Source organism: Cyprinodon tularosa, unplaced genomic scaffold (genome assembly GCF_016077235.1).
Source record: "Cyprinodon tularosa strain WSP-4 unplaced genomic scaffold, ASM1607723v1 ctg681, whole genome shotgun sequence".
NCBI lineage: Eukaryota > Metazoa > Chordata > Actinopteri > Cyprinodontiformes > Cyprinodontidae > Cyprinodon > Cyprinodon tularosa.
In genome coordinates, this window is record NW_024039431.1 from 386,609 (window position 1) to 414,069 (window position 27,461).

General features: G+C 38.6%; 1 protein-coding gene and 1 long non-coding RNA gene across 3 annotated transcripts in view; one reads left to right on the forward strand and one right to left on the reverse strand.

Annotated features, from left to right (window-relative positions):
- The window catches only part of LOC119771608 (kalirin-like), a 70,811-nt gene extending 49,503 nt beyond the window's left edge, over positions 1-21,308 (forward strand). Inside the window, exons 41-57 of one of the 2 annotated variants that reach the window (XM_038267698.1) lie at positions 24-234; positions 10,351-10,407; positions 10,485-10,588; positions 10,678-10,809; positions 10,898-11,011; positions 11,085-11,155; positions 11,224-11,290; positions 11,378-11,481; positions 11,569-11,638; positions 12,634-12,720; positions 13,442-13,534; positions 15,137-15,187; positions 15,789-15,866; positions 16,874-17,059; positions 17,137-17,308; positions 20,738-20,883; positions 20,956-21,308. In XM_038267698.1, coding sequence (XP_038123626.1) covers positions 24-234; positions 10,351-10,407; positions 10,485-10,588; positions 10,678-10,809; positions 10,898-11,011; positions 11,085-11,155; positions 11,224-11,290; positions 11,378-11,481; positions 11,569-11,638; positions 12,634-12,720; positions 13,442-13,534; positions 15,137-15,187; positions 15,789-15,866; positions 16,874-17,059; positions 17,137-17,308; positions 20,738-20,883; positions 20,956-21,141 — 1,929 coding nt within the window. In that variant the 3' untranslated portion in view covers positions 21,142-21,308. The remainder of the gene's footprint in view (positions 1-23; positions 235-10,350; positions 10,408-10,484; positions 10,589-10,677; positions 10,810-10,897; positions 11,012-11,084; positions 11,156-11,223; positions 11,291-11,377; positions 11,482-11,568; positions 11,639-12,633; positions 12,721-13,441; positions 13,535-15,136; positions 15,188-15,788; positions 15,867-16,873; positions 17,060-17,136; positions 17,309-20,737; positions 20,884-20,955) is intronic. The other variant, XM_038267699.1, reaches the window with a different exon arrangement.
- Positions 2,495-3,488, reverse strand: LOC119771613. The gene is made up of 5 exons (XR_005279166.1): positions 3,363-3,488; positions 3,201-3,264; positions 2,943-2,996; positions 2,717-2,743; positions 2,495-2,611 (listed from the first exon to the last, which is right to left on the reverse strand). It is a non-coding gene; the product is annotated as an uncharacterized LOC119771613 (long non-coding RNA).
- Positions 21,309-27,461: the final 6,153 nt, after the last annotated feature.

Here is a 27,461-nt window from a genome sequence, read left to right on the forward strand (position 1 = left end):
CATCGGATGCCGTTTCCTCACAGGAGGGCTTGCTGCCCATGAGCGCCCTCTGCCTGTCGCACTCCCACAGCGCGGCCGACATGGAGGGGCTGGTCCCGGCCTCCACCACCTCCCCCAGCGCCACCTCCTCCGGCGTCGCCGCCGCCTCCTCTGTCTGCAACTCCTCCTCCTCCACCACCGCCAGCAGCACCGCGCCTTCCTCCAACTCCTCCTCCACTGTGAGCGCCGGCAGGGGTGAGTAATCTGATTACAACCACGGTTACAGTAACTGCACTGGAAAACATCTCAGTCTATATAAGACTTTTTTTCTTAAAATAAGTCATTTGTTCTTGGATTGAAGAGATAAGACATTTTGCCAAGAAGATAATTTACATTTAAAATAAGAAAACACAATTACTTTGTCTTATTTCAAGTGCTTTTTATCTAATTACCTTATTTTAAGAGTTAAAATCCTCATTCCATTGGCAAACTATCTCATTTACCTGCTCAAATTAAGGGTAAATACACTTAATTTAAGACATTTTTAATGATTTCTAGTTAGTTCTTCCAGGAACAAATACAATTATTTTAAGAAAAAAATGAATTATCTAGATTTTGATTTTTTCCAGTGTATATTGAGTATATATTAATTCGAAGTACACTTCGCTGCAGCAAACAGAAAGGGGCGGGGACGGACCACTGTCAGTCTCATACCTTATATGGAAATGGGACCATTTCATTCCGGAACTGACGGGGGCGCTAGTGACACTATTTCCTGTACCGACCGTTTCATAATAATTATAATAATAACGTATTTTATTTGACAACGCCTTTCAAAACACCCAAGAACACTTTCAACATTAAAAATACTAATTAAACAGTAAAGAAATGGCTACAAAACGTGATATGTCACGTGGCATGTCTGTCACGTGGTATGTCCCTTTTTTATTTTGAAATCTTTATTTAAAATTATATTAGTAACAAACAATCTAAAATAAGCAACAATAAGGAATCATTATGGAGAAATAAAATCAATATTTTGGAGACAAATGTACATTATATTAAGAGCACATTTATCCACCCATTAATTTTTATGAATTATCCTCAAGTGGGGTCATGAAGGCTGCTGACCCTGGACAGATCCCCAGTCCATCGCTGATTAAGAAAACAGATATAAACAAATACATGCTGGTGCTGAAGTTCAAATAATATATTTTGATGTTGTGAATGGTACTCTTAAAATAAATAAGTTAAAATCTAAAATATAATAGCCTTTGGCTTATTTAATAAGAACTAGATGGAAAAGAGGTTTGGTCTGTAAAACATTTAGTCGACAATTTTGGCCAACTTAGTACGTCCATTCACGGTGCACTTTTGTTGTTTATTTGCCAAATATTTTTTCTTATTATTCTCATTGTGAATATAATTTACAAACAAACCAAAGGACTTTTGAACTTTTAACAAGTGCCATTCGGTAACTAGAATATACTTGGTTGCAGGTGACCTGGCTCAATTATTATCATTATTGACCATAATGTCTCCTATAAGGACTCCAGCTCAACTAGTAAACTGATTGGTGTCCCACTATTCCATTTAGAAATACCATAGTAATTTTATCAATTGCAATAAATTCATGAACTGCACTCCAAAAACATGAATATCCAATTGTAGCAAAACCCAAAGTGATTAATTAAAACCTTAAATGTAGCTTCAACCTGGAAAGACTCGCACAGAAAGTAGGTTTTAGAAAGTTCATTTGACAATAATCTTCAACTTTCTGATCCCGGCAGTAGACACTGTACTGGTAACCACCAGAGAATTATCTTTTTTCTACATGAAAACCTTTTTGAATAAAGTCTGTCTTCATCTCACCTGCTCAGCCAATCACCTGCTCAGGTGCCTCCCTCCCAGCCTAATGGCGCCGGTCTCAAGTCCTTCACCCTTCATAAAGTCCAGCTTGATGTGTGCAACTGCTCCTCACCTGAGCTTCCATCACCTCCACCCTGATTACACCTTCGCTTTGCTCGTTTAATCTTATGTTTGTATCTGAACAATATGTTTCTGCAACTTATTTTTTATTACATAAAACAAGTTGATTCTAACTGTTAAAACATAAACAACTTGTCTGTATGTCAGGTTTGTAAAGAAAGTTTGTATTGATTCCAGTCACTGTTCAAAAATGTATAGGAAACATTGTATATTGCAAGTTATTAGCTTTGCTTGCATTTAAAATTTTCCAATTGTTAAACAACGCTGTTACAATATATTTACAACTACTTTATTGGTTCTACTGTCTCTCCAACAAATTACAGCCACAATGTAACTTTGTGGAAACGACACCATTTCTATGAAAACTAAATGATGTAAATCAACTGAGCTACAACAAAAGGAACTTTAAAAAATGTAAATAATATTGAAAGAACACATTATGAAAAAGGAGGACTGCACAAGTCAAAAGGTAAATATTCTTTATCAGTAACGATTTCAAATGGCATGTCACAAAAAAAACTAACAATATGTGACAGATTGTGGAAAGCAACTTTTATTTTCTTTGAATTCAATGTTGGCACTCAGGGCAAAGTCCAGGTATGCCATCACAGTAGTAACGAGGGTACTCTCCTCTCCTCCGCATCTGACAATAAAAAAATAAAAAAACAAACAAAATAAAAAACAGGTGCATTGCAAGACTGTCATACAGGAAGAATGGATGATACATATGATTATGAATGAATCTTACCTGTAAGACTGGCGGTATCCTTTCTACCTGCATGGTGAAGAGCATTAAACAATAATTAATACTTTATATCTCTCAGTATCTTATCCTTTCATCTCTAATGATATAAAAAAAGTTGTCCAAATAATGAATTTTAATTAAAAAAAAATCATTTAGGGTTTTAGTCTCATTTGCACATAAAGATACACAAATCAAAATTACTAGTTATGTGTAAATTTAAAAAATGAACCTCAATTTGTGCCTCGGCTCCTTTGGCATAGGTGTGGTCATCAGCACACAGAGTCTGTAAAAATACAGATATGTTCTAAGTGAAAGATGAATGCAAGTCAAAATAACATCAAAACTGCTTCAACCCTTTTAATTCTTCTATCCTGATTTTCTTTCAGACTTAAAAAAATAAGCATAGAACAAAAGTACACTGTGAATGGACATAATACAAATTCTATGACTTAAAACAACAAAGTGATGAATTTTAGCTACAGCTTACCTCACATTTTGCCCTCTCATCAACTTTTTTCCGCTTTCTCTCCTTTTGTAGTTCTTCTCTGGACCTTTTAAAAAGGACAAATTGAAGGTTTTCTTAAAAAACTGAATCTAGAAAAGCGTATTAATTTACTATGTGAAACAAATTTTAAGAAGGTAAAATTACCTTTTGTTGATTTTGTGGGTTTTGCATTATGGATCGTGTGCCGAACACCAGTGCAAAAACTTTTCAAACTTCTTTCTTTCTTCTTCCTTTCCTCTTAACCCCGCATCTTTAAGGCATTTATACTAGTGATTATGAAAATAGCGCCCCCTTCATTTCCGGAATGCAATAGTCCCATTTCCAAATAAGGTATGGGACTGACGGAAAGGTCCGTCCCCGCCCCTTTCTGTTTGCTGCAGCGAGGTCCTTCTCATTAATTCACTGCAAAAACAATCTAGAAATAAGTAAAGTTGTCTTAAATGTATTTAACCTTAGTTTGGGTTCGTAAATGACATAGTTTGCCAATGGAATGAATATTTTACTCTTAAAAAAAGATAATTAGATAAAATACACTTGAAATAAGACAATGTAATTGTGTTTTTTTTATTTTAAATTTAAACTGTCTTTCTGATGTTAACTGAGATAATTAACTTATTATCCTTTCATCCCTCAGGTAATGAAAACTTTTACAACAAACTTATTAAAACAAACGTCAACAAACTAAAAGTTTCAAACTATGTCTCCCATTAATCATTCACACAGACAAACAGGATCTAATATTTCAGACAGAAAAATCCGTGTTAAATACAAAACAGAAGCTTTTTTTAAACATGTCGTGTAAAATAAATAAACATCTAAAAGTTGTTGTTTTTTTTCCACTTCAAGGTGTTTGTTTTTAGGAATGATAAAAAAACAGGAAATATGAGTTTGAAATAAAATCTTCTGAGAAAACGAAAAGTCCTGCAGCGACGCAGGAACTTTAACTGCATCGCTGCTGGTTTGTTCCACAGGGTTCAAAGGTCACACTGCTGCCGGGTTAAACTTTAACCTGAAGGAGCAATTCTCCTACAGGAACCTGCCGTTCAACATCCTGTCTGTGGGGGAGTTAGAGTGCGTGTGTTTGGGTGTGTGTTAAAGTGTGTGTGTGTGTTAGGGTGTGTTGGTGTGTATGTTAGAATGTGTTTTAGTGTGTGTTTCAGAGTGTGTGTTAAAGTGTGTGTTAAAGTGTGTTTTAGTGTGTGTGTTAAAGTGTGTTTCAGAGTGTGTGTTTCAGAGTGTGTGTTAGAGTGTGTGTTAAAGTGTGTTTTAGTGTGTGTTTCAGAGTGTGTGTTAAAGTGTGTGTTAAAGTGTGTTTCAGAGTGTGTGTTAGAGTGTGTTTTAGAGTGTGTGTTAGAGTGTGTTTCAGAGTGTGTGTTTCAGAGTGTGTGTTAGAGTGTGTGTTAAAGTGTGTTTTAGTGTGTGTTTCAGAGTGTGTGTTAAAGTGTGTGTTAAAGTGTGTTTTAGTGTGTGTGTTAAAGTGTGTTTCAGAGTGTGTGTTAGAGTGTGTGTTAAAGTGTGTTTTAGTGTGTGTGTTAAAGTGTGTTTCAGAGTGTGTGTTAGAGTGTGTTTCAGAGTGTGTGTTAAAGTGTGTGTTAAAGTGTGTTTTAGTGTGTGTGTTAAAGTGTGTTTCAGAGTGTGTGTTAGAGTGTGTTTCAGAGTGTGTGTTTCAGAGTGTGTGTTAAAGTGTGTTTTAGTGTGTGTTTCAGAGTGTGTGTTAAAGTGTGTGTTAAAGTGTGTTTCAGAGTGTGTGTTAGAGTGTGTTTCAGAGTGTGTGTTAGAGTGTGTTTTAGAGTGTGTGTTAGAGTGTGTTTCAGAGTGTGTGTTAGAGTGTGTTTCAGAGTGTGTGTTTCAGAGTGTGTGTTAGAGTGTGTGTTAAAGTGTGTTTCAGAGTGTGTGTTAAAGTGTGTGTTAAAGTGTGTTTCAGAGTGTGTGTTAAAGTGTGTTTCAGAGTGTGTGTAAAAGTGTGTTTCAGAGTGTGTGTTAAAGTGTGTGTTAAAGTGTGTTTCAGAGTGTGTGTTAGAGTGTGTTTCAGAGTGTGTGTTAGAGTGTGTTTCAGAGTGTGTGTTTCAGAGTGTGTGTTAGAGTGTGTTAAAGTGTGTTTTAGTGTGTGTTTCAGAGTGTGTTAAAGTGTGTGTTAAAGTGTGTTTCAGAGTGTGTGTTAGAGTGTGTTTTAGAGTGTGTTTTAGAGTGTGTGTTAAAGTGTGTTTCAGAGTGTGTGTTAGAGTGTGTTTCAGAGTGTGTGTTAGAGTGTGTGTTAAAGTGTGTTTTAGAGTGTGTGTTAAAGTGTGTTTTAGAGTGTGTGTTAAAGTGTGTTTCAGAGTGTGTGTTTCAGTGTGTGTTAAAGTGTGTTTTAGTGTGTGTGTTGAAGTGTGTTTCAGAGTGTGTGTTTCAGAGTGTGTGTTAGAGTGTATTTCAGAGTGTGTGTTTCAGAGTGTGTGTTAGAGTGTGTTTCAGAGTGTGTGTTAGAGTGTGTGTTAAAGTGTGTTTTAGTGTGTGTGTTAAAGTGTGTTTCAGAGTGTGTGTTTCAGAGTGTGTGTTTCAGAGTGTGTGTTTCAGAGTGTGTGTTAGTGTGTGTTTTAGAGTGTGTGTTAGAGTGTGTGTTAAAGTGTGTTTTAGTGTGTGTGTTAAAGTGTGTTTCAGAGTGTGTGTTTCAGAGTGTGTGTTTCAGAGTGTGTGTTAGAGTGTGTTTCAGAGTGTGTGTTTCAGAGTGTGTGTTAGAGGGTGTTTCAGAGTGTGTGTTAGAGTGTGTGTTAAAGTGTGTTTTAGTGTGTGTGTTAAAGTGTGTTTCAGAGTGTGTGTTTCAGAGTGTGTGTTTCAGAGTGTGTGTTAAAGTGTGTGTTAAAGTGTGTTTCAGAGTGTGTGTTTCAGAGTGTGTGTTAGAGTGTGTGTTAAAGTGTGTTTCAGAGTGTGTGTTTCAGAGTGTGTGTTAGAGTGTGTTTCAGAGTGTGTGTTTCAGAGTGTGTGTTTCAGAGTGTGTGTTTCAGAGTGTGTGTTAGAGTGTGTTTCAGAGTGTGTGTTTCAGAGTGTGTGTTAAAGTGTATTTTAGTGTGTGTGTTAAAGTTTGTTTCAGAGTGTGTGTTTCAGAGTGTGTTAGAGTGTGTTTCAGAGTGTGTGTTTCAGAGTGTGTGTTAAAGTGTGTGTTTCAGAGTGTGTGTTTCAGTGTGTGTTTCAGAGTGTGTGTTAAAGTGTGTGTTAAAGTGTGTGTTTCAGAGTGTGTGTTAGAGTGTGTGTTAAAGTGTGTTTTAGTGTGTGTTTCAGAGTGTGTGTTAAAGTGTGTGTTAAAGTGTGTTTCAGAGTGTGTGTTAGAGTGTGTTTTAGAGTGTGTGTTAAAGTGTGTTTCAGAGTGTGTGTTTCAGAGTGTGTGTTAGAGTGTGTGTTAAAGTGTGTTTTAGTGTGTGTTTCAGAGTGTGTGTTAAAGTGTGTGTTAAAGTGTGTTTCAGAGTGTGTGTTAGAGTGTGTTTTAGAGTGTGTGTTAGAGTGTGTGTTAAAGTGTGTTTCAGAGTGTGTGTTTCAGAGTGTGTGTTAAAGTGTGTGTTAAAGTGTGTTTTAGTGTGTGTGTTAAAGTGTGTTTCGGAGTGTGTGTTTCAGAGTGTGTGTTTCAGAGTGTGTGTTAGAGTGTGTTTTAGAGTGTGTGTTAGAGTGTGTGTTAAAGTGTGTTTTAGAGTGTGTGTTAAAGTGTGTTTCAGAGTGTGTGTTTCACAGTGTGTGTTAAAGTGTGTGTTAAAGTGTGTTTTAGTGTGTGTGTTAAAGTGTGTTTCAGAGTGTGTGTTTCAGAGTGTGTGTTTCAGAGTGTGTGTTTCAGAGTGTGTGTTTCAGAGTGTGTGTTTCAGAGTGTGTGTTAGAGTGTGTTTTAGAGTGTGTGTTAGAGTGTGTGTTAAAGTGTGTGTTAGTGTGTGTGTTAAAGTGTGTTTCAGAGTGTGTGTTTCAGAGTGTGTGTTAGAGTGTGTTTCAGAGTGTGTGTTTCAGAGTGTGTGTTAGAGTGTGTTTCAGAGTGTGTGTTAGAGTGTGTGTTAAAGTGTGTTTTAGTGTGTGTGTTAAAGTGTGTTTCAGAGTGTGTGTTTCAGAGTGTGTGTTTCAGAGTGTGTTTTAGAGTGTGTGTTAGAGTGTGTGTTAAAGTGTGTTTTAGTGTGTGTGTTAAAGTGTGTTTCAGAGTGTGTTTCAGAGTGTGTGTTAGAGTGTGTTTCAGAGTGTGTGTTTCAGAGTGTGTGTTAGAGTGTGTTTCAGAGTGTGTGTTTCAGAGTGTGTGTTTCAGAGTGTGTGTTAAAGTGTGTTTTAGTGTGTGTGTTAAAGTGTGTTTCAGAGTGTGTGTTTCAGAGTGTGTGTTAGAGTGTGTTTCAGAGTGTGTGTTTCAGAGTGTGTGTTTCAGAGTGTGTGTTAAAGTGTGTGTTAAAGTGTGTGTTTCAGAGTGTGTGTTTCAGAGTGTGTGTTTCAGAGTGTGTGTTTCAGAGTGTGTGTTAAAGTGTGTTTTAGTGTGTTTGTTAAAGGGTGTTTCAGAGTGTGTGTTTCAGAGTGTGTGTTAAAGTGTGTGTTAAAGTGTGTTTTAGTGTGTGTGTTAAAGTGTGTTTCAGAGTGTGTATTTCAGAGTGTGTGTTAAAGTGTGTTTTAGTGTGTGTGTTAAAGTGTGTTTCAGAGTGTGTGTTTCAGAGTGTGTGTTTCAGAGTGTGTGTTAAAGTGTGTTTTAGTGTGTGTGTTAAAGTGTGTTTCAGAGTGTGTGTTTCAGAGTGTGTGTTTCAGAGTGTGTGTTAAAGTGTGTGTTAAAGTGTGTGTTGGTGTAAATGTTCACCTGCTGCTAAAACAAGAAGAGCTGCAGCTGGTCTCAGATCTGCCCTCCTGTTTACTTTTTCTATATCTGATTTATTCTACTATTGTTTTGTTTTGTTTGTTTTTTTACACCCTCAGGAAACAAAAACATATATGTATAAATAAAAATATATTTTCAAATTATGAACTTGTAGTTTAATTTTCTTTTCCCTTTTCTTTTCACTCTTTAATTTTTAATTTTTTTTTAATCTTCATATTATTTTTTCTTCATCTATATTAGTTTGAAATGTCTTTATAATTTCATTTTTTCTTATTTTGCTGTCTTATTTAGTCAAACTAATTTGTATCAAATTAATGAAAAAAAAATCTTTGATTATTGTTGTTAATTTTAAACGGTATAAAAACTTTGGATTCATTTGTTGGGCATAAATAATTCATATGGACAGGTGTCATAAGCCCCGCCCACTGCTTTTAAAGCCACGCCCCCCGGCTGCCCCAGCCCTGACATTCCGGTAGTTTCATTCAGTCCTGACGGAGCGTCTCTCTGAGTTCTGCTGCATCTCTTCTTATTTTTCTTCTCCTGAATGGACTGGAAGCATGCGGCGAGGCAGAGGTGCATGCTGGGATTGCTCAGGCGCGTTGGGATGGATTGTGGGAAGGGACGAGCGAGGTGGGTTTCATATAGAGAGAGCTGATGGTGAAGGTTGGAGACCTGAGAGGCTGTGAGTGCTGGTTAATGAACGACTGAGGGTCACTCCACTGGTTTCTGCAACATTCCTAAAGACGACGACTTGAAGGTTGGAGTGAGAACCGGACGGACAGCTTTCAGAGAGGATTGGTCTGTCAGACGGGAAGACAGGACGTCCTGTTGGGGATGGAAAACTCAAAACGCTACTTTTGTTTGGATTCTTGACTCATCTCTGCTTCCACCTTTAAATGTTTCTCCACAGCAACATTTGATGCTGAAAATTAAGCCAAATATCCGTATGTTTGTTTCCGTAAAGCTTTGCTGATCCTATTTCTGCTGAAAGAAACGCCTACCTGCTGTTTTATCTGCCTTTAACAGATCAATAAACGCTCTGTAACTATTACATAAGAATATAAAAGGTACAGGACGCTCTCTAAAGCTAAGAATAACCGCTGACTTAGGGATAAAGTTTAGCTTCGATTTGTCTCAAAAAGAAACAATCAGAAGTAAAAGTTATTTTGTCATTAAGATAATCTAATGTCTAATGCAGCAGAGGATAAAATATCAGATTCAAAATGTTTTAGAATATGTATTTCAGTTTTATATCATCTTTTAAAATGATTCCTGCTGCTTCTGTAGAACTTCCTCTCTCTTTGGTTTTCTTTCTTTAACCTCCAAAAAAAGTAAAAAAAAAACAACAAACAATAAAATCAATCCACTGGACTTTGTTTCCAAGTTTGAAGACGTTTCTCTTCCATCCAGGAAGCTTTTTAAATTCAAAATGTGAGAAATAGCGTTGAGTTCCAGGTTTTATACAGTAGCCCAACAAAGCCTGGTTTTAGTTTAGAAAACATGCAAATAGAAACGGATGAACGGGTCTGACCAGTGCCAGCTGCTGGAGTTTTCTCAAGGGGGGGCTATAAATTCAAAATAGTCGTATACTATATAGTATAGAAGACCTCCCCTATTCAGCCAGGCCAAAAATTCCCTCTAACAACCTCCCTTTCAGAGGCATAGACCAGTATAAGGTATTACAGACTAACAAAAGAAGCCCCTAACATTCCATTCCAAAGGGGTGGACCCATTCCTCCGTTTCAATTTGCATGTTCTTTGTTGGGCTGCTGGATAAAACCTGGAACTCAACACTATTTCTGACATTTTATATTGAAAAATCTCCCTGGATGGAAGAGAAACGTCTTTAAACTTGGAAACAAAGTCAAGTGGATTGTTTTTAACTCTCCTTGGAACTACGCTGACCTGGATGACTGAGAATCTCAACCACAAATATTTCTTGAACCTCCTGAAATTTTATTTTTACTGCTAAATAACTTCTAAGCTCCTGAACTTTCTCATGTGTTTGGAGAAGATTTGGGTTCCAAACTGAACCATTGCTCCGGTTTATTTGTGTTGCTTTGACTTCATCTGATAAAATTTTATTTAGTTTTTGTTAAGGGGATCTTATTATAACGTCTCTTTTAGATAATATTTTTTTAAAGTCTTTTATTTTGAAAATTTTCTCTGCAATCATGACTCTTTGACTTTAAAGTGAAGCTTTTATCATATTCATATAATGATGCATTTGTTACTTTAGTTACTTCCATTATGAGTCATTTAATTGATGTTTGTTTCCACTGTCAGTCTGTTTGCCAGATAAATTTATATATTTTGTTTCTCTTTGTTCAGAGTCCAGTCTGTACGGTTCTGACGGTTCAGGACTTCAGATTCAAACCAGCAACCAAAGTGAGAAAACGTTCCTCTGAATGATCACAGCAACAAAAACCGAACTTTCATCTCTGACTGGTTCTGATTTCTATCAGGTGTAACTTCTCCTACAGTAGGTGGTGTCGGTGGACCTGCAGGCGGTGCTGCGGGATCTCCAGGTCCCAAACGCACCGGTTCTGGAACCGGAAACACTCTGAAGGTAACATCTGGCAGCTGTTAGTAGCTCCACCTCAGCAGAGGGGGGGAAAGGGTGGTGCACTCAGACTGACGGTTAACTGTCTGTTGCAGCGCTGGTTGACGAGTCCGGTCCGAAGACTGAGTCAAGGAAAAGCTGACGGACAGAAAAAGCCTCCGATCAGAACCAGGAGGCGGGACAACAGGCCTGATGTGACCACGCCCCTCACCGGGAACGCACAGACGGTCTGTAACCACATCCTTAAACGTATTCTATCCACGTTTGCAGAATTCTCCGACTCAAAGCAACAACGTTTGTGTTTTGTTGGTTAAGAAGGCGAAGAAGGACGAAGCTGTGCAAAGTGGCGGGGAGGAGGAGCCTGAGGAAGAAAGCCACACCCCTCTGCCGCCTCCTATGCAAATCATCAAAGACCCCAACAACCCTGAGGTGAGAAACACTTTCGTTTTTCACCCATCCTGTCGTTGCTATGGCAGCCGTACTGATGTTAGCTTCTCCTCAGGGTTTGGATTCGGATCAGGGATCCAATGAGTCGGACTCGGAGCAGAGAAATAAAGCGCTGAGGGGACGAATGTAAGAAAAGCAGAACTCTGACCGTAACCATGGTTATAGATAACCTCTAACCGATGCTTTTGGAACAGGTTTGTTGTTAACGAGATGGTCCAGTCAGAGAAGGACTATGTGAAGGACTTGGGTGTGATCGTTGAGGTGAAGACCTGATCAGGGAAACCATCATTTAAAAAAGACAAAAGAGCCAAAAAGTTAAACCTGTGCTGATTTCTTTGGACCTATCAGGGCTTCATGTCCAGGCTGGAGGTCAGAGGGATCCCAGAAGACATGACGGGCAAAGACAAGATCGTCTTCGGGAACATCCAGCAGATCTACGACTGGCACAGAGAGTCAGTCCCTCAGGAGAAACACCATGTAGCCGTGTTTTCTGACACGTCGCTCAGAGACCGGCCGCTGACGTCTGCTTTCTGTTTCAGCTTCTTCTTGGTGGAGTTGGAGCGCTGCGTCCAGAACCACGACCTGCTGGCCGACCTCTTCATTCGACATGTAAGATCTGAACCCAGACTGTTCAATGAGGACGTTCCTGAGTAACAACCAGACTTTATCTAAGCTTAAATCATTGGAACGCTCCTCGCCAAAATGACCCTCATTACCTGCAACCTCATCCCAGATCGTTCTGATGACCCTCAGCGTGTCAGGTTGATGTGGACCGTAAACACGGCTCCATGTTCTCGGTTTGAAGGTTTGTTGGCGTCCAATCCAAGCTTTATGTTTAAGCCGATGTAGGTACCAGATCTGCTCAGGGCTCCGCCCCCTTCTTATGACATCAACATATGGCAACTCCACTCGGACAAACTGTATTACACCTGTTTCTTTAAAGTCGTAGGGAAATCATATTTAAATTTTAAATTATTCTGGCTTAAACATGTATATAACTGGACTCTTTATTAGACCATATTGTCCCAATATTTAAAACATTTGTATTTAAAAAAAAAATCCTGTCTTAAAATCTGTGTTTTTTTTTCGTTATCTTCTTCAGGCCAGTTAGTTCTACGTCAGCCTGAACACCTAAATTCAGCCAATCATATATCAACGTAGCCTCGTGAGACCATCCTGATCTCGCGATCTTTCAACATTTCACTCGCAGATCAGTCTAGAGACTCTCCGTTAAAGAAAATTTGGAGCCGTTCACCAAACGAACGTCCAATCAGCGTTGGCTTTGAGGCGGGTTGAGGTGTGACGCAACGAGAAGCGCGACAGTTCAGTCTAAAGAACATGGCGGCTTCAGCCGATGAAACTAGCGTTAGCGTGGCTATCGAGCAAGTTTTATCGGAATTACAGAGGATGGACGTCTGTGTCTTCGGCAGGCGTAGAGCTAACAGAACTGGCAGCGTTGCGAGGCAAGGGCTCAAACATGTACGGCTGGAAGCCTTCTACACCAAACCGATAATTCGCCACTGTTGCGTTTTAACAGCAAACGATCAAAGATTTGGAGATTTTCTGTCAATCGTTTCCTAAATCCTGTTTGTCTTGTTTTCCAGGAGCGGCGACTGCATATGTACATAGTTTACTGCCAGAACAAGCCGAGGTCAGAGTTCATTGTAATAGAGTACGAAACCTTCTTTGAGGTAATTTAACATGTTTTATTCTTTCATTTCTTCAAACATTATTAGATGTTTTTCCTGATTAAAATTTAGACACGAAACACAATGGAAAAAAAGGTCAATCTAATTAAGTCATTTTTTCTTAAAATAAGTGCATTTTTTCTTGACTTGAGGAGATAAGTGAGACATTTTGCAAATGGAACAAGACAATTTACATGTAAAATAAGAAAAAAACTATATCATTGTCATTATTTCAAGTTTACATTATCTAATTATCTTATTTTAAGAGTAAAAATCCTAAACCCAGTGGCAAATCATCTTATTTACCTGCTCATATTGAGGCTAAATACACTTAATTTAAGACATTTTGAATTTTTTGTAGATTGTTGTTCCAGTGTGATGAGTTTGATAATAAACTTTCTTAACTACACTACAAAAACGATCTAGAAATAAGTAAACATTTCTTAAATTAAGTGTATTTGCCCTTAATTTGAGCAGGTAAATGAGATAGTTTGCCAATGGAATCAGTATTTTTACTGTTAAAATAAGATAATTAGATAAGAAGCACTTGAAATAAGACAATCCATTTGTGTTTTCTTATTTAAAATCTAAATAGTCTTGTTTCATTGGTAAAATGTCTCTTAAATCTCCTCCATTCAAGAACAAATGCAGTTATTTTATGAAAAAATGATTTTTTTTTTGCAGTGTAAAGTGATTGAATTGACCTGGATGTTCATTTTTGCAGGAGATCCAGCATGAAATCAGCTGCAGGATGTCGATTAGTGATTATCTGATCAAACCCATCCAGAGAATCACTAAATACCAGCTGCTGCTCAAGGTCAGTTTGGACTTTTGGACATTTATGTGAATAAAAGAATAGATGTAAAATTTATTGGTAGAAATTTAAATTTTACAGATTTTTAGTTCAATTGGATTTTATTTTATTTTTTTAGAAATAAGAGGTACCTGCTGGTTTTAACGTGTTTTTTTAACATCCGTTTCTTCCTGATATGTTGATGATGTCATATTGGTGAAGAGTCTCAGTCATCCAGGTCACAGTCGTTCCAAAAAAAGTTAAAAAAAAATCCACTGGACTTTATTTCAGAGTTTGAAGCTTTTTCAATACAGTTTAATTATTTTGATTTGACTTCATATGATAAAACTTTATTTAGTTTTTGTTAAGCGGATCTTATTATAATGTCTCTTTTAGTTGATATTTGTAAAAAGTTTTTTATTTTGAAAATTTGCTGTTGTTTAGTATTTTATTTTATTTATTTTTTTAGAAATCTGAGGTACTTGCTGGTTTTAACTTGGTCCTTTTGTATAATGTTCATTTTTTTGTTGAAAAATTGTTTTGTAGAAAAAATCGAAATCTAGATGAGTCATTTTTTTCTTGGATTGAGGAGATAAAAGAGACATTTTGTCAATGGAACAAGATAATTTACACTTAAAATAAGGAAACACGATTGCTTGGTCTTATTTCAAGTGCATTTGATCTAATTATCTTATTTTAATAGTAGAATCCTCATTCCACACTGCAAAAACAATCCAGAAATAAGTAAAAAATGGCTTAAATTAAGTATATTTAGCCTTAATTTGAGCAGGTAAATAAGATGATTTGCCAATGGAATGAGTATTTTCACTCTTAAAATAAGATAGTTAGATAATATTTACTTGAAATAAGACGATAAAATAGTTTTTTCTTATTTTAAAAGGAAATTGTCTTGTTCCATTGGCAAAGTGTCTTACTTATCTCCTCAAATCAAGGAAAAACACACTTATTTTAAGAAAAAATAACTTATTGAGATTTATATTTTTTGCAGTGCAGCGGCAAATCATCTTATTTACCTGCTCAAATTAAGGATAAATACAAGTAATTTAAGACATTTTGACTTTTTTCTCGATCGTTTTTCCAGTGCACTGGAACAAGTATTTTTATTTTAGATAATATAAATTGAAATAAGACAACAAAATAGATTGTTTTTCTTATTTCAAATGTAAATGTTCCATTGCCAAAGTGTCTATCTTATCTCCTCAATTAAAGAACAAATGCACAAATTTTAGAAAAACTGACTTATCTAGATTTATTTTTTTTTTCCAGAGTTCATATCCATAAAAACTACAATATTGAACACTGGAAGCTAAAATAAATCTAACTTCTTTAAGTCTTTATTTTTTGATTAAATCATTAAATTGTGCCTAAAATTGAGCATTTTCTTGAATTTTTAATAATGTTGAAGATAAAGAAAATAAGCTGCAGATAAGAAAACAAAGTCCTTATGACTCCCTGTCTGGTTTCAGGAAGGATTGATCTGTTAGAGAGATTTAAAAATCTTAAAAATCTTCAGCACGTTCCCATCAAATAGAAATATATAAATAATAATAATGATTTTTCTGACACTGTGATTAAATCAGATTGTTTTTTTTTTTTATCTTTCAGGATTTCCTGAAGTATACGAGTAAAGCTGGTCTGGACTGTGAGGAGATTGAGGTGAATCCTGCAGCCGTTTCTTTAATTCTGCTCATTTTTGCACTATTTTACTAAAAATAATCTTAAACCCAGAGATGGATCTGCTTCGCCCTCTGCTGACCGGTTGGTGTTTCAAATAAACGGTTTTATTCTCATATTAACTGCCTCATGATCTTTAAGAGGTTTTCTCACCTTATGGTAATTTTCCTGCTTTTCCTTTTATATCAGTTTGATCTTTAATAATCAAACATTTTAATTCAGCATTTGTACCTACACTTAAAACAAGACAAGGCAATTGTTTTTTTTCTCATTTTAAATGTAATTTGTCTTGTTCTTTTGGCAAAGTGTCTGTTTTTCCTCCTTAATCCAAGAAAAAAATGCTCTTATTTTAAGAAAAAATGACTTATATTTTTTGCAGTGTAAAATGCTTTGCACTTGTTCAGAGCGCAGACATGAGGAAGTGCGCTGACGTTTGCTTTTATCTCATTTTCAAAGCTGTGATGAAGACAAAGAGGCGGCATTGTGAGGAAGATAATAAATGATTCATTCGGTGAATCATCAGCCGGCGGAGAATCGCCCACCTCTGCAATATTTAACAGGCGGTTTGTGTTTTTGTTTGCAGAAAGCCGTGGAGCTAATCTCGCTGGTTCCTAAGCGCTGTAACGACATGATGAACCTGGGACGCCTGCAGGGTTATGAGGTACGCCATGAGGCCTGCAGCGCCCCCCTGTGGCCTAAAACACTTTATGGTTACAGAAGAATTTATCTAATTATGAAAAATAAACATAAAACATAAAAAATCAACGCCCCAAAAAAGTTATGATTTATTGTGTGCTGTTATCCAGTTATAAGATTTGTTAAAGGATGTCTGCCCCCTAGTGGCATAACACAGTAGGTGCAGCTTTTAAAAGATGCTGCATCATTAATCTAATATTTACAGGAGAGGATTAGGGCCACTGAAAAAATAAAAAAAAGGTAACTGATTTTTAAATACTACTTCAGTTTAATATGGGAAAAAAGGTCAGAATTAAATGAGTTTAATCTCAGAATTAGGCGACTTTTTCCGTCCCTGAGGGTCCCTGCTGATGCTATTTGATTAATGGAAGAGCAGAAGGTGATTAAAACAAGAGAGCTAGTCTCTAAAACAGACATGGCTACGGCTGCATGCTAACATGTTTGTTAGCTGTCACAATTTCGAAGATTAAAGTCAGAATTCTGAGATTAAAGTCGGAATTCTCAGATTAAAGTCGGAATTCTGAGATTAAAGTCGGAATTCTGAGATTAAAGTCGGAATTCTGAGATTCAAGTCGGAATTCTGAGATTAAAGTTGGAATTCTGAGATTAAAGTTGGAATTCTGAGATTCAAGTCGGAATTCTGATAAAAGTCGGAAATTCTGATAAAAGTCGGAATTCTGAGAGTCAAGTCGGAATTCTGAGATTAAAGTCGGAATTCTGAGATTAAAGTCGGAATTCTGAGAGTCAAGTCGGAATTCTGAGATTTAAGTCGGAATTCTAAGATTAAAGTCGGATATCTGAGAAAAGTCAGATATTTCATCTATTTTTAAGCAGAATTTTTAATAAACTAATCAAAATTGAGAAGTAAAATATTACTTTTTTTGTGTGTTTTTTCCAATTATTATGTACCTTGAATGCAGGTGATGTTTGGAAGGTGAGGTTTTTCTGACTCCTCATGCTCCTCTCTCCCAGGGGAAGCTGACGTCTCAGGGGAAGCTGCTGCAGCAGGAAACCTTCTGCGTTTGGGAGCAGGACGGCGGCGTTTTATCGCGCAGCAAAGAGCGCCGAGTTTTCCTGTTCGAGCAGGTCGTCATCTTCAGCGAACTGCTGCGGAAAGGCTCCAACAACCCTGGCTACCAGTTCAAGAACAGCATAAAGGTGAGGCCAGGCCCGACTGGGAGGACGTGCAGCCAGTTTATGACATCAGAGCCCATTAACCGTTTGTGCGCCAACAGGTGAGTTACCTGGCCATGCAGGACAGCGTGGACGGAGATCCCTGTAAGTTCGTCTTGTGGTCTCGCGGGTCAGCAGAACGCTTCACGCTGCAGGCGTCCTCCGCCAGCATCAAGATGACCTGGGTGGAGACCATCGCCGCCCTGCTGGACGCCCAGAACAACTTCCTGTCAGGTAGCCCAATTTCCCTCAACGGATATGAGGGATTAAATATCTGAGGGATTAAATATCTCTGATTTCAGTTTTTTTCCTGAAAAGCCAAAAAAAAGTCTTAGTTCAAAAACTCTTTTAAAAAAGTTATTGATGTTCAGAGAACATCTTTAAGCCATAAAAACCCTAAATATTTATTTTTATCTCCTTAAAAGGATCCAAAAATCTTAGTTTTTTTATATATTTATTTAACAGGAATGATAAAAAATGTATTCTAGAATCTAAATAAAAAGAAAATCATAAAACTTCCAGAGATTTTCTTATTTTAAATCCCAGTATCTAAAGTTTTTTTCCTCAACTTTTTGAAATATTTGTGGAAATATTAATCTATATTAAACTGCAATAACATGTAAATATAATTCAATAAATCCCAATGTTTTCCTTTTAACCGGAATAGATAACTTTGCTCGGGTTTGGTGTGAAATCAGAAATGTTTGGTACCGTATTTTCACGACCATAAGGCGCACCGGACTAAAAGGCGCAGTCTCAGTTATGTGTCCCATTTCTGTATTTAACACACACATAAGGCGCACCGGACTATAGGGCGTGTTTTTTATATACAGGTACAAGTCCTCTACTACCTTTAAATACCTCTACTGCGTATTTAAAAATACAGCGGGGGCAAAACTGAGTATGACTGTGCTTTATTCATGTATTTATTACAAAGTATTAATCAAACCTGGCAGCTGGCCGTGAGACAGAGACATCGCAGATGACACAGCGCTGTGATCACTCCTAAATTAACTTAAAATCCTGAAACCTGCCGACGGAATATGTTCGCTTTTATTGCCGGTATCCTGGTGCCTGCAGTTTAAATTATTTAGATGAAAAACACCTGCCAGCAGCCGCGGTGAACCCCAGGCTGCCCAGCCTACAGGCTGCTGATGAAGAGATTTCTGCTGTCAGCGCACCGCTGGTATGTGGGGGTCTGAGCGCCTCCGACAGAAATAGATAATCTGGATGAACTGACTGCAATTATTAAGTTTTCAGGTGGACTTTCTCACTTAAAAACATATTAAAACTACTTTATTCCCACTGATCACAGCAAATATAGCTGCAAGATTTAGATTATTTAGATGAAAAAACACCTGCCAGCCACCGCGGTGAAGAGGAGGAGACCCGGCCCGGAGGCTGCTGTTGAATTAAGTTTTCAGGTAGAAAAATAGAGCGGGAGCAAAACTGAGAATGATTGTGCTTTATTCATGTATTTATTACAAAGTATTAATCAAACCCATCAAAGTCATCATCCTCTGTTTCTGAATAAAACAGCTGCGCTAAATCAGACATGCCAGTTTCCCCTTCTTCGCTGTCAGTCACTTTCCGTGCAGCGCAGCTCCTCAGAAATAATGCCGGCTTTTGCGAAAGCTTGAACAACAGAGCCAGCAGACACGTTAGTCCATCTACAATCCATCCGCAAACGGTGGCGTAACTTGCCCGGCGCTGCCTTCTTATCCTGAAACTGTGGTCTCCGTCGGTCATCCATCGCTCCCACGCCGCTTGCAGCCTTACTTTGAACGGCTGCTTCACACCGATGTCGAGCGGTTGAAGCTCCTTTGTCAGACCCCCGGGATAACGGCGAGCACAGCGTTCATTGATTCACCTTTTTTTCACATCGGCTGTGAGATGGGCACGCAGCGATGGTGATGGGTGGAAAAAACCACCTAGTCTTCTCACATACACCTGCCTCAGCCACGCATCCATCCAGCCTTTTCCATTTGCGTTAATATCATATGTCATCAGAGCGCTGTGTCTGTCTCGCTGGCAGCTCCCAGATCAGCTTCTCTGATTGGTTGATGCGGCGCGTCCAGCAGCAAAACTTCCATTTTTCCATCTCGAGCAGCAGAAGCGCGGCGCTTCAGATGCTTAAACGCTCCCGACCTGCTGCACCAAAATGCGCTGCGGGACCTTTTGCTGCACCTATATGCGCGTCAACCATTGACTTTGCATGTAAACTCGCTGCTTCTGCTGCACCTGCTGGGTCCGGTTCACACCGATGTCGAGCAGCGTTAATTTTTTTCCCCATGTTTTTCACATCAGCTGTGAGATGGGCACGCATGGAGTTACATATTAACAGCGATGGTGATGAGTGGAAAAAAAACACCTGGTCTCCTTACATTCAGCCACTCTTTCATCATCTCCTCAATGAGGTGGTCTCAAAAGTCGCAGTTACAACACACATAAGGCGCACCGCACCATAGGGCGCACCGCACATTTTGAGGGAAAAAAAAGACGTTTAAGTGCGCCTTATAGTCGTGAAAATACGGTACTTCCTGATATGTTGATGATGTCATATTGGTGAATATTCTCAGTCATCCAGGTCACAGTCGTTCCAAAAAAAAGTAAAAAACAATCCACTGGACTTTGTTTCCGAGTTGGAGACGTTTCTCTTCCCATCTAGGAAACTTTTTCAATTCAAAATGTCAGAAATATTTCTCAAACCTCCTTAAACATCACTTTTATTTTAACTGCTAAATAATTTCTAATCTCCTGAACTTTCTCAGGTATTTGGAGAAGATTTGGGTTCCAAACTGTTAAACCATTGGTCCGGTTTATTTACTTTGATTTGATAAAACTTTATTTAGTTTTTAGTTAATCAGATCTTAATATAACGTCTCCTCAGATGTTAACATTTGTTAAAAGTCTTTTATTTTGAAAAACTTCTCCTTTTCCTTTGGCTTTACAGTAAATCTCTTATCATATTCATATCATGAAGCATTTTCTCTCTGTTTTTAAGAATGGACCAAAAACAAAGCCTAGTTTTTGTTTGGAAGGGGGGGGGGGTCGTTTGGCTTCTTTGTTAGCCTGCAATACTCCCCCCCCCTATTCAGCCAGGCCAACTATTCCCTCTAATGACCCCCCTTTCAGAGACATAGACAGGTATGGGGCATTGCAGGCTAACAAAGAAGCAAAACGGCCCCCATTCCAAAGGGGGGGACCCGTTCTTCAGGTTCAATTTTCAGGTTTTTTGGTCCACTCTATAGACCCGGGGTTACTAGTTAAAACCAGCCGAGTCTGAATGAGGAAAATCATCAACCAGTAAAGATCTGAAGACATTTTTAATTATAATCCATTAAATAGAGTTAAACACTGAAATAAAAATGCATCCATGTTATACATTGAATTTTGAAATTAAAAATATTTTTCCAGTCCGCTAATCGGTGACCTCTGCTATAAAACCTGGAACTAAACGCTATTTCTGACATTTTGAATTGAAAAAGCCTTCTGGATGGAAGAGAAACGTCTTCAGACTCTGAAACAAAGTTGATTGATTTATAACTGTTTTTGAAATGACGTCATATTCTATTTATGTTTTTCTACAGGAGAAGCTCTGATCCAGTTGATCTACTCTAACGATCATTTCCTTCATATCAAATATCTCTGCTTTAATCTCAGCTCTCCAGTCGCCTATTGAGTACCAGAGGAAAGAGGGCGGGATCTCCGTGACTCGCCCCCTGTCGTCCGGGCGACCACCGTCGGCCCCGCCCACTCCTAACGGCCACGCGGCGCAGCCTCCTCCCGACAGCGAACAGGACGACCAGGTCTGGACGCTTTCCTGCGTTTTCTGTGACCGTTGAGTCAAACTGCCTCTAAAGGCGCCGCTGTCCTTTCAGGAGCTGGTTCTGGTGCTGCAGGACTTCGTGGCGGTTCGGGAGGACGAGATCTCCGTGTTCCGAGGAGAGAAAGTCCAGATCCTGTCGTCCAACCAGCAGGGTCAGAGCCTGGTTTATCGGCCGGCCAACAGCGAGTCGCCGGCGGCGGAGGGCTGGGTGCCACGGAGCGTGCTCAAAACGCACTGACGCGCGTTAATGCAGACTATGACGTCACTATCTGGTTTACGATTTCTACACCGCCGCAGGCCGACAGGGTCACCGGCTCCGAGGGAAACTCAGCGAGAAGCCTGAAGGCGGCCATGCCGCGCGCCTTTCATCCTTATTTCAGCTTTATTTTATTACATCAGTGCAGATAAAAACGGTTTACTTTTCCTCACATGTGCCTTAGTTCTTTAGTTATTAGAATTAATTTAACCTTAAAGAGAGAAAATAATTTATTTTTGCCATTTTTTTCTATATAAACCTGATTGTTGCGTCTGAAGCATCTTGATTTTTATTTTTTGTAAATTAGATTTGGTTCCAGTTATATTTTTTTTTATATTCTTTCTGGATTCCAAACAAAATTTTCCTGAATTCAAAAGTATTTTAGGTTAAAGCGAGTTGTTTTCCCGGATGTTTTAGGTAGAACATGGGATAAAACGCAAAGAAAAGCAGGAAATCTACAGAAGACAGTTAGGGCCACTGAAATATTGAAAAATTTTACTGATTTTTTTATTTTATTTCGGTATGATATGAAAAAAAAGTCAAAATATCGACTTTTTTCTCAGAACTCTGACTCTAATCTCATTATTCTGACTTTTTTTTTAATATTAAACTGAAATAATATTTAAACTTTTTCCGTGGCCCTAATGCTCTTCCGTAGGCGAGCGTTAGCGTCTGTGGGTTTACTGAATCGAAGGCCTTCCGTCGACATCGCCGTCCTTCAGGCTTCACCTTCACTGGGGGGGGGGGCGGATCCCCAAACACCGTTAGCCTCCCTCCCACTTCCTGGTGCTTCAAACTACAGCAAAAACCGTCCAATCAGACGCCGCCCCCAAAGCCGGAGCGACCAATCACCTTCCATCTCTGGGATACCGTCACAAACTGTTTCCTTTCGGGGGGGCTCGCTGGGAGGTGTCGTCATCGCAAACTCCGCCGGGGGTGGGGCTGCAGGAAGCTGCCGTTGCCTGGCAACCGGGGACTGTATCTACAGAAGAAGAGAAGCCTCCAATGGAAGGAGATGTAAAGAGCCGTCAGCCAATCAGAACTGAGCTGTGGCCATGTTTATAGTGTGTATAAAGACTGAGGACTCACACATGCACACACCTCTGCTAGGATGGAGATTATTACCACATAATTATGAGATTTAGATTCTGTTTTCCACCTCAGTAGAGAAAACAAACGAGAGGAGCTGTTTGTCTTAATATCAGTGTGAGAGAGACCGAGTGTGTGTGTGAGAGAGAGAGAGAGAGGGCGTGCTTTTCCACAGAAACTATCGGTGTCCCGCTGTAGCGTAGCCATGACGACGTGTTTACGGTGACGCCGTTTTTAGCGTTGATTTTTGGAGGGTTTTTTTTTAGAGAACCGCCGCCGCCGCCTCTCCGCTCCGGCAGCGATGGCGGGCCTGAGCTTCGGTCGGTTTGGATATTCTGAGATATTCTGATTATGCATCCCCTCCTCTCTGTAAATAGAGCAGACGTCCAGAAAAAGCTACTCCACGCTGCGTGGAGGTCATCTGTCCCTCATCCGTCGGAAACAACCCAGAAGCAGTAACCTTCTCTCCCTCCTCCTTTCTCTCTCTCTACCTCCCTCTGCTGGGGAACATTCTCAGTCTTTCCACAAAAAAGTTAAAAAACAATCCGCCGGACTTTTGTTTCCAAGTTTGCAGACGTTTCTCTTCCCATCCAGGAAGATTTTTCCATTAAAAATGGCAGAATTAGCATTGAGTTAGAAGCTATATAGTATATATTTGTTGGGCTACTGTATTAAGCCTCGAATCAAAGCTATTCCTTCCCGTTTATATAGCCTCTACTTTTGAGTTTGAGGCTATTTAATATTTGATGGGCTACTATATAAAACCTGGAACTAAACGCTATTTCTGACATTTTGAATTGAAAAAGTTTCCTGGATGGAAGAGAAACGTCTGCAAACTTGGAAACAAAGTCCAGTGGATTGATTTTTAACTTTTTTTTGGAACTCCCCCCCCCCTCTCTCCGTCTCTCTCTCTCGGTTTCTCTGGTGCCATTCTCAGACAACACCCCGGTCCTTAAGGAGCTTGGCAGCCTGTTGGTTTTACCGCAGGTCGCCCTGTGAGCAGAGCAGAATGTTTAGCAGGCGGATCGGATTCTTTTCAAGTCTATTTTAACGCAGAGATTAAACCTGTTTTAATGTTAAAAACTGATCAATCATATATATTAGCGCCTGTGATTTTCCTTCAATGTGGCCAACAGGTTCCATTTAACTCATAGGATACTTTCTAGAACATAAAGGGAACTTTTTTGGTGTTTTCCTCCACTAAAATACGTCAACTGACACTTAGAGGTTACTTTTTCAGGGACTTGCAGCTCTGAGAGCTAAGTTACCTCTAATAACTCATCCGTAATTTTTTTGTAGTTCCTGCAGATCACTTTCAACGACTCACAGCTAATATTTATATAGGAAAAAACAATTAGAAGAATGTATTTTCTATTCAGTTTATTTCTATAGCTCCAATTCACATCATGTCATCTCAGGTCACTTTCCAGTTCACCAGATCATCCAGTCAGATTGATTCAAAGTTTTCTATCTAAGGAAAACCAGCTGATTGCATCGACTCATTGACTCTTCAGCAATCCCTCACACTAAGCATGCTTGTAGCGACAGTGGAGAGGAAAAACTCCCTTTGAACAGGAAGAAACCTCCAGCAGAACCAGGCTCAGTGTGAGCGGCCATCTGCTGAGGCCCACTGGGGTTCAAGGAGACAGAAGCAGACATAGAAAAAGAAGCATAGATACAAAGCCAGACTGAAAGTCTTCAAAAAGTTCATTATGGTGGAAGTGATCGCACACTTGTTTGGCAACTACTTTCTCAAGGATTTTAGATCAGAAAGGAAGATTGGATATAGGTCTATAATTGACCAAGCCATCTGGGTCAAGAGACGGTTTCTTAAGCAGAGGTTTAATTCCAGCAACCTTAAAAGCCTTTGGTACATATCCCTGTAACAGAGATAGATTAATCAGTTAGTCACAGTCAGAGAAACAGGACTACACTGGAAAACAGGCCAAGCTCCAACATCTAGAAACAAAGGTGTTGATGGCAGCAGCACAGCTGATATTTCTCTCCAGGATGGAGTCACAGCCAAACAGGAACAGACCAGATGAAGCTACTATGAGAAAAAGCAGAGAGAGCAGAACGTTAGAGATTGAACTAACAGATTCTGCAGAGTGGGAGAATAGAGATAAAGGTTAATCAGCTTCGACCCGCACCTCCACGAAGCCCAATCAGCATCCAGAGTTCATCTTGTCTGCTACCCAAAGATAGCTAAAGCTTTATCAAAGCCTCATTCCTCCTGGACTCGACCGAGAAATAAGTAAAAATATCTTAAATTAAGTGTATTTACCCTTGATTTGAGTAGGTAAATGAGATAGTTTGCCAATGGAATGAGTATTTTTACTCTTAAAATAAGATAATTAGATAACATTCACTTCAAATAAGAGAATGCGAATGTGTTTTCTTATTTTAAATCTAAATTATCTTGTTCCATTGGCAAGATGTCTCTTTTATCTCCTCAATTCAAGAACAAATGCACTTATTTTAAGAAAAAATGACCATTCAAGGTTTTGATTTTTTGCAGTGTGCGTTCCCTGTCTCATCTTAACCGGTCCGGCAGAAGTCCGCCATGTTGAATCTAGTTATGCCAGAGGTTTGTTCCCTATTTGGAGTTTTTCCTCTCCACTGTCGCTTCATGCTTGCTCATCATGGACAGGTTCTTTCAACCTGTGTTATCCAAGCTACCTTCATCCAGCTAATTAAAGGAGGAAAGCTTTTAAGGAGGGATGATAAACCATGTCGGCTGCTTTCAACAGGAAGTTTAGGAAACGGATAAAATACATTAGATTAAAACTGATGACTGTAAATTCAAAAAAATCCTCTTTTGATGCAAAGGTGGAAAATAGACTTGAAAAATCCGACTGTCCAAAGAAAAAAAAGCATCCGGAGTTGATCACATTCCAGCGGCTGCAGCTAGACGACCCCTTTTATGCAACTAGATTTTTTTCTTAGAGCCAAAAAAACTGTTGAATGAACCAACAAACGCTGCGTTTCTAACATCGGACTTTATCACCACTCCAAAATAATTTCAACCTGCTTCAAAAGGTTTAGCGATCAAACTGTAAAAAAAGGAATGACATAAAAAAAACCACGGGTTGATGATGTCATGTGTGATGCACTTCAATGTGGTTCAACGCTGAGTTCAAGTTCTGTAGGAGTTTTTATTTTATCTCAAACGGAAGCTAATGATTTAATCTGAGCTAAAAAAAAAAAAAATCTTATGAGGAAGTGAAGAAGTTTCAGACTGACTCCCACACGGCCTGAACTCTGCCGTCTATTGAGGCCCCGGAACCAACAAGCCCGTTGCCTGTTCAGAATTAGAGAATGACTTTGTGTGTTTTTTATGTCGGTGTCAAGATTGTTGATGCAAAAATATTTAAACAGGAGAGCCCCAAACCAAGACATTTAACGCTAGCTGAACTCGGAGTGCACAGGCAGGGGGCGTTGTAGTGCACTACGAAGGGCACTAGATGGCAGCAGTGCACCCTGAGAGGAGAAGAGCAGTGCACTATGAAGAGTTTAAGATGGAAACCGAAGCCCTTTAAAAGAGTTTAGGACTAAACTAAGGGCTGGTTTTCATTAAACGTTGCACAATATTTAAAGAAACAGAGCGCTAGGTAGCGCCTCCTGGAGGGCGTTAGGTTGAAGATAGCACACGATGAAGGCTGCAGGTCAGGAGGGGAACCCCTGAAAAGCTTTGGGAGGGCGGAGGGTGCTGTTTGAGACCCCGCCTTGGTGCCGCCTGGCAAACTCTACTAACCAATCAAACAGTGTTATTTGTACAGAACTAACAGCTGCTAACCGGCTACTAACAGCTCTCTGTTGTCGTTTGTAATAAACTTCATTTTTCATCCGAAACTTCTCGTCGTCTCCTGTTTGTTTTATTACCTCTGCTTGTAGAACTGATGCAAAAACCAGAAAATGTCTTAAATTAAGTTTATTAGCCTTAATTTGAGCAGGTAAATTAGATTATTTGCTACTGGAATGAGGATTTTTACTCTTTAAATAAGAAAATTAGATAATATTCACTTGAAATAAGACAATATAATTACTTGTTCTTATTTTAAATCTAAATTATCTTGTTTCATTGGCAAAATGTCTCTTTTATCTCTTCAATTCAAGAACAAAGGCACTTATTTTAAGAAAAAATGACTAATCTAACTTTAGTTTTTTTCCAGTGACCTGTGCTGACCAGCTGTGGGGTGGAGAGTAGATGCCCTCCTCCCAGCTCCAACTGGTGACAGACTTCCTTATTTTATCTCTGCACCGTTCTCCCAGTCATGCACTGCAAAAAATTTAAATCTGAATAAGTCTTTTTTTTTTGCAATAAGTGAATTTTCCTTGAATTGAGGAGGTAAAAGAGACATTTTACCAATGGAACAAGAATATTTACATTTAAAATAAGAAAACTCAATTGCATCGTCTTATTTCAAGTGAATATTATCTAATTATCTTATTTTAAGACTAAAGATACTCATTCCATTGGCAAATTATCTTATTTACCTACTGATATTAATGGTGATACACTTAATTTAAGAATTTTTTCTCTCATTTTTAGATGGTTTTTGCAGTGCTGCAAAAAAATTTAAATCAAGATAAGTCAGTTTTTCTTAAAATAAGTGCATTTGTTCTTGGATTGAGGAGTTAAAAGATGAGCTTTGAATGACATATTTCCTACACTGAAAAAATGAAAAATAAGAAAATGCATTTTTTTATTATTATTTTAAGTGTAAAAGATCTTGTTCCTTTGGCAAAATGTCTCTTTTACCGTCATAATTCAAGAACAAATGCACTTATTTTTAAGAAAAAAGGACTTATTTAGATTTTGATTTTTTTTTAAAAGGTAAAAATCTAATTGAAATGCTAAAAAGTAATTTTACAAAGTGAATGATCCTAGTTAACGATTCTATTTAGATTTATAAACTAAAAACTGTCAGTTCCAGTATCAGCATTGATGCCTCTAAGGTTATGTTGGACCAAAATAAAATGTGTTTCTTTCTCTCTGAGCGTTTTACATGAATTTCTTCTACACACTGGAAACAATTGAAAGCTAGATAAGAAGTTTTTTTCTTAAAATAAGGGAATTTTTTCTTGGATTGAGGAGATAAAAGATCAATTTTGCCAATGGAGCAAGACAATTTACATCTAAAATAAGAAAACACAATTGCATTGTCTTATTTCAATTGCATTTTATCTAATTATCTCATTTTAAGAGTAAA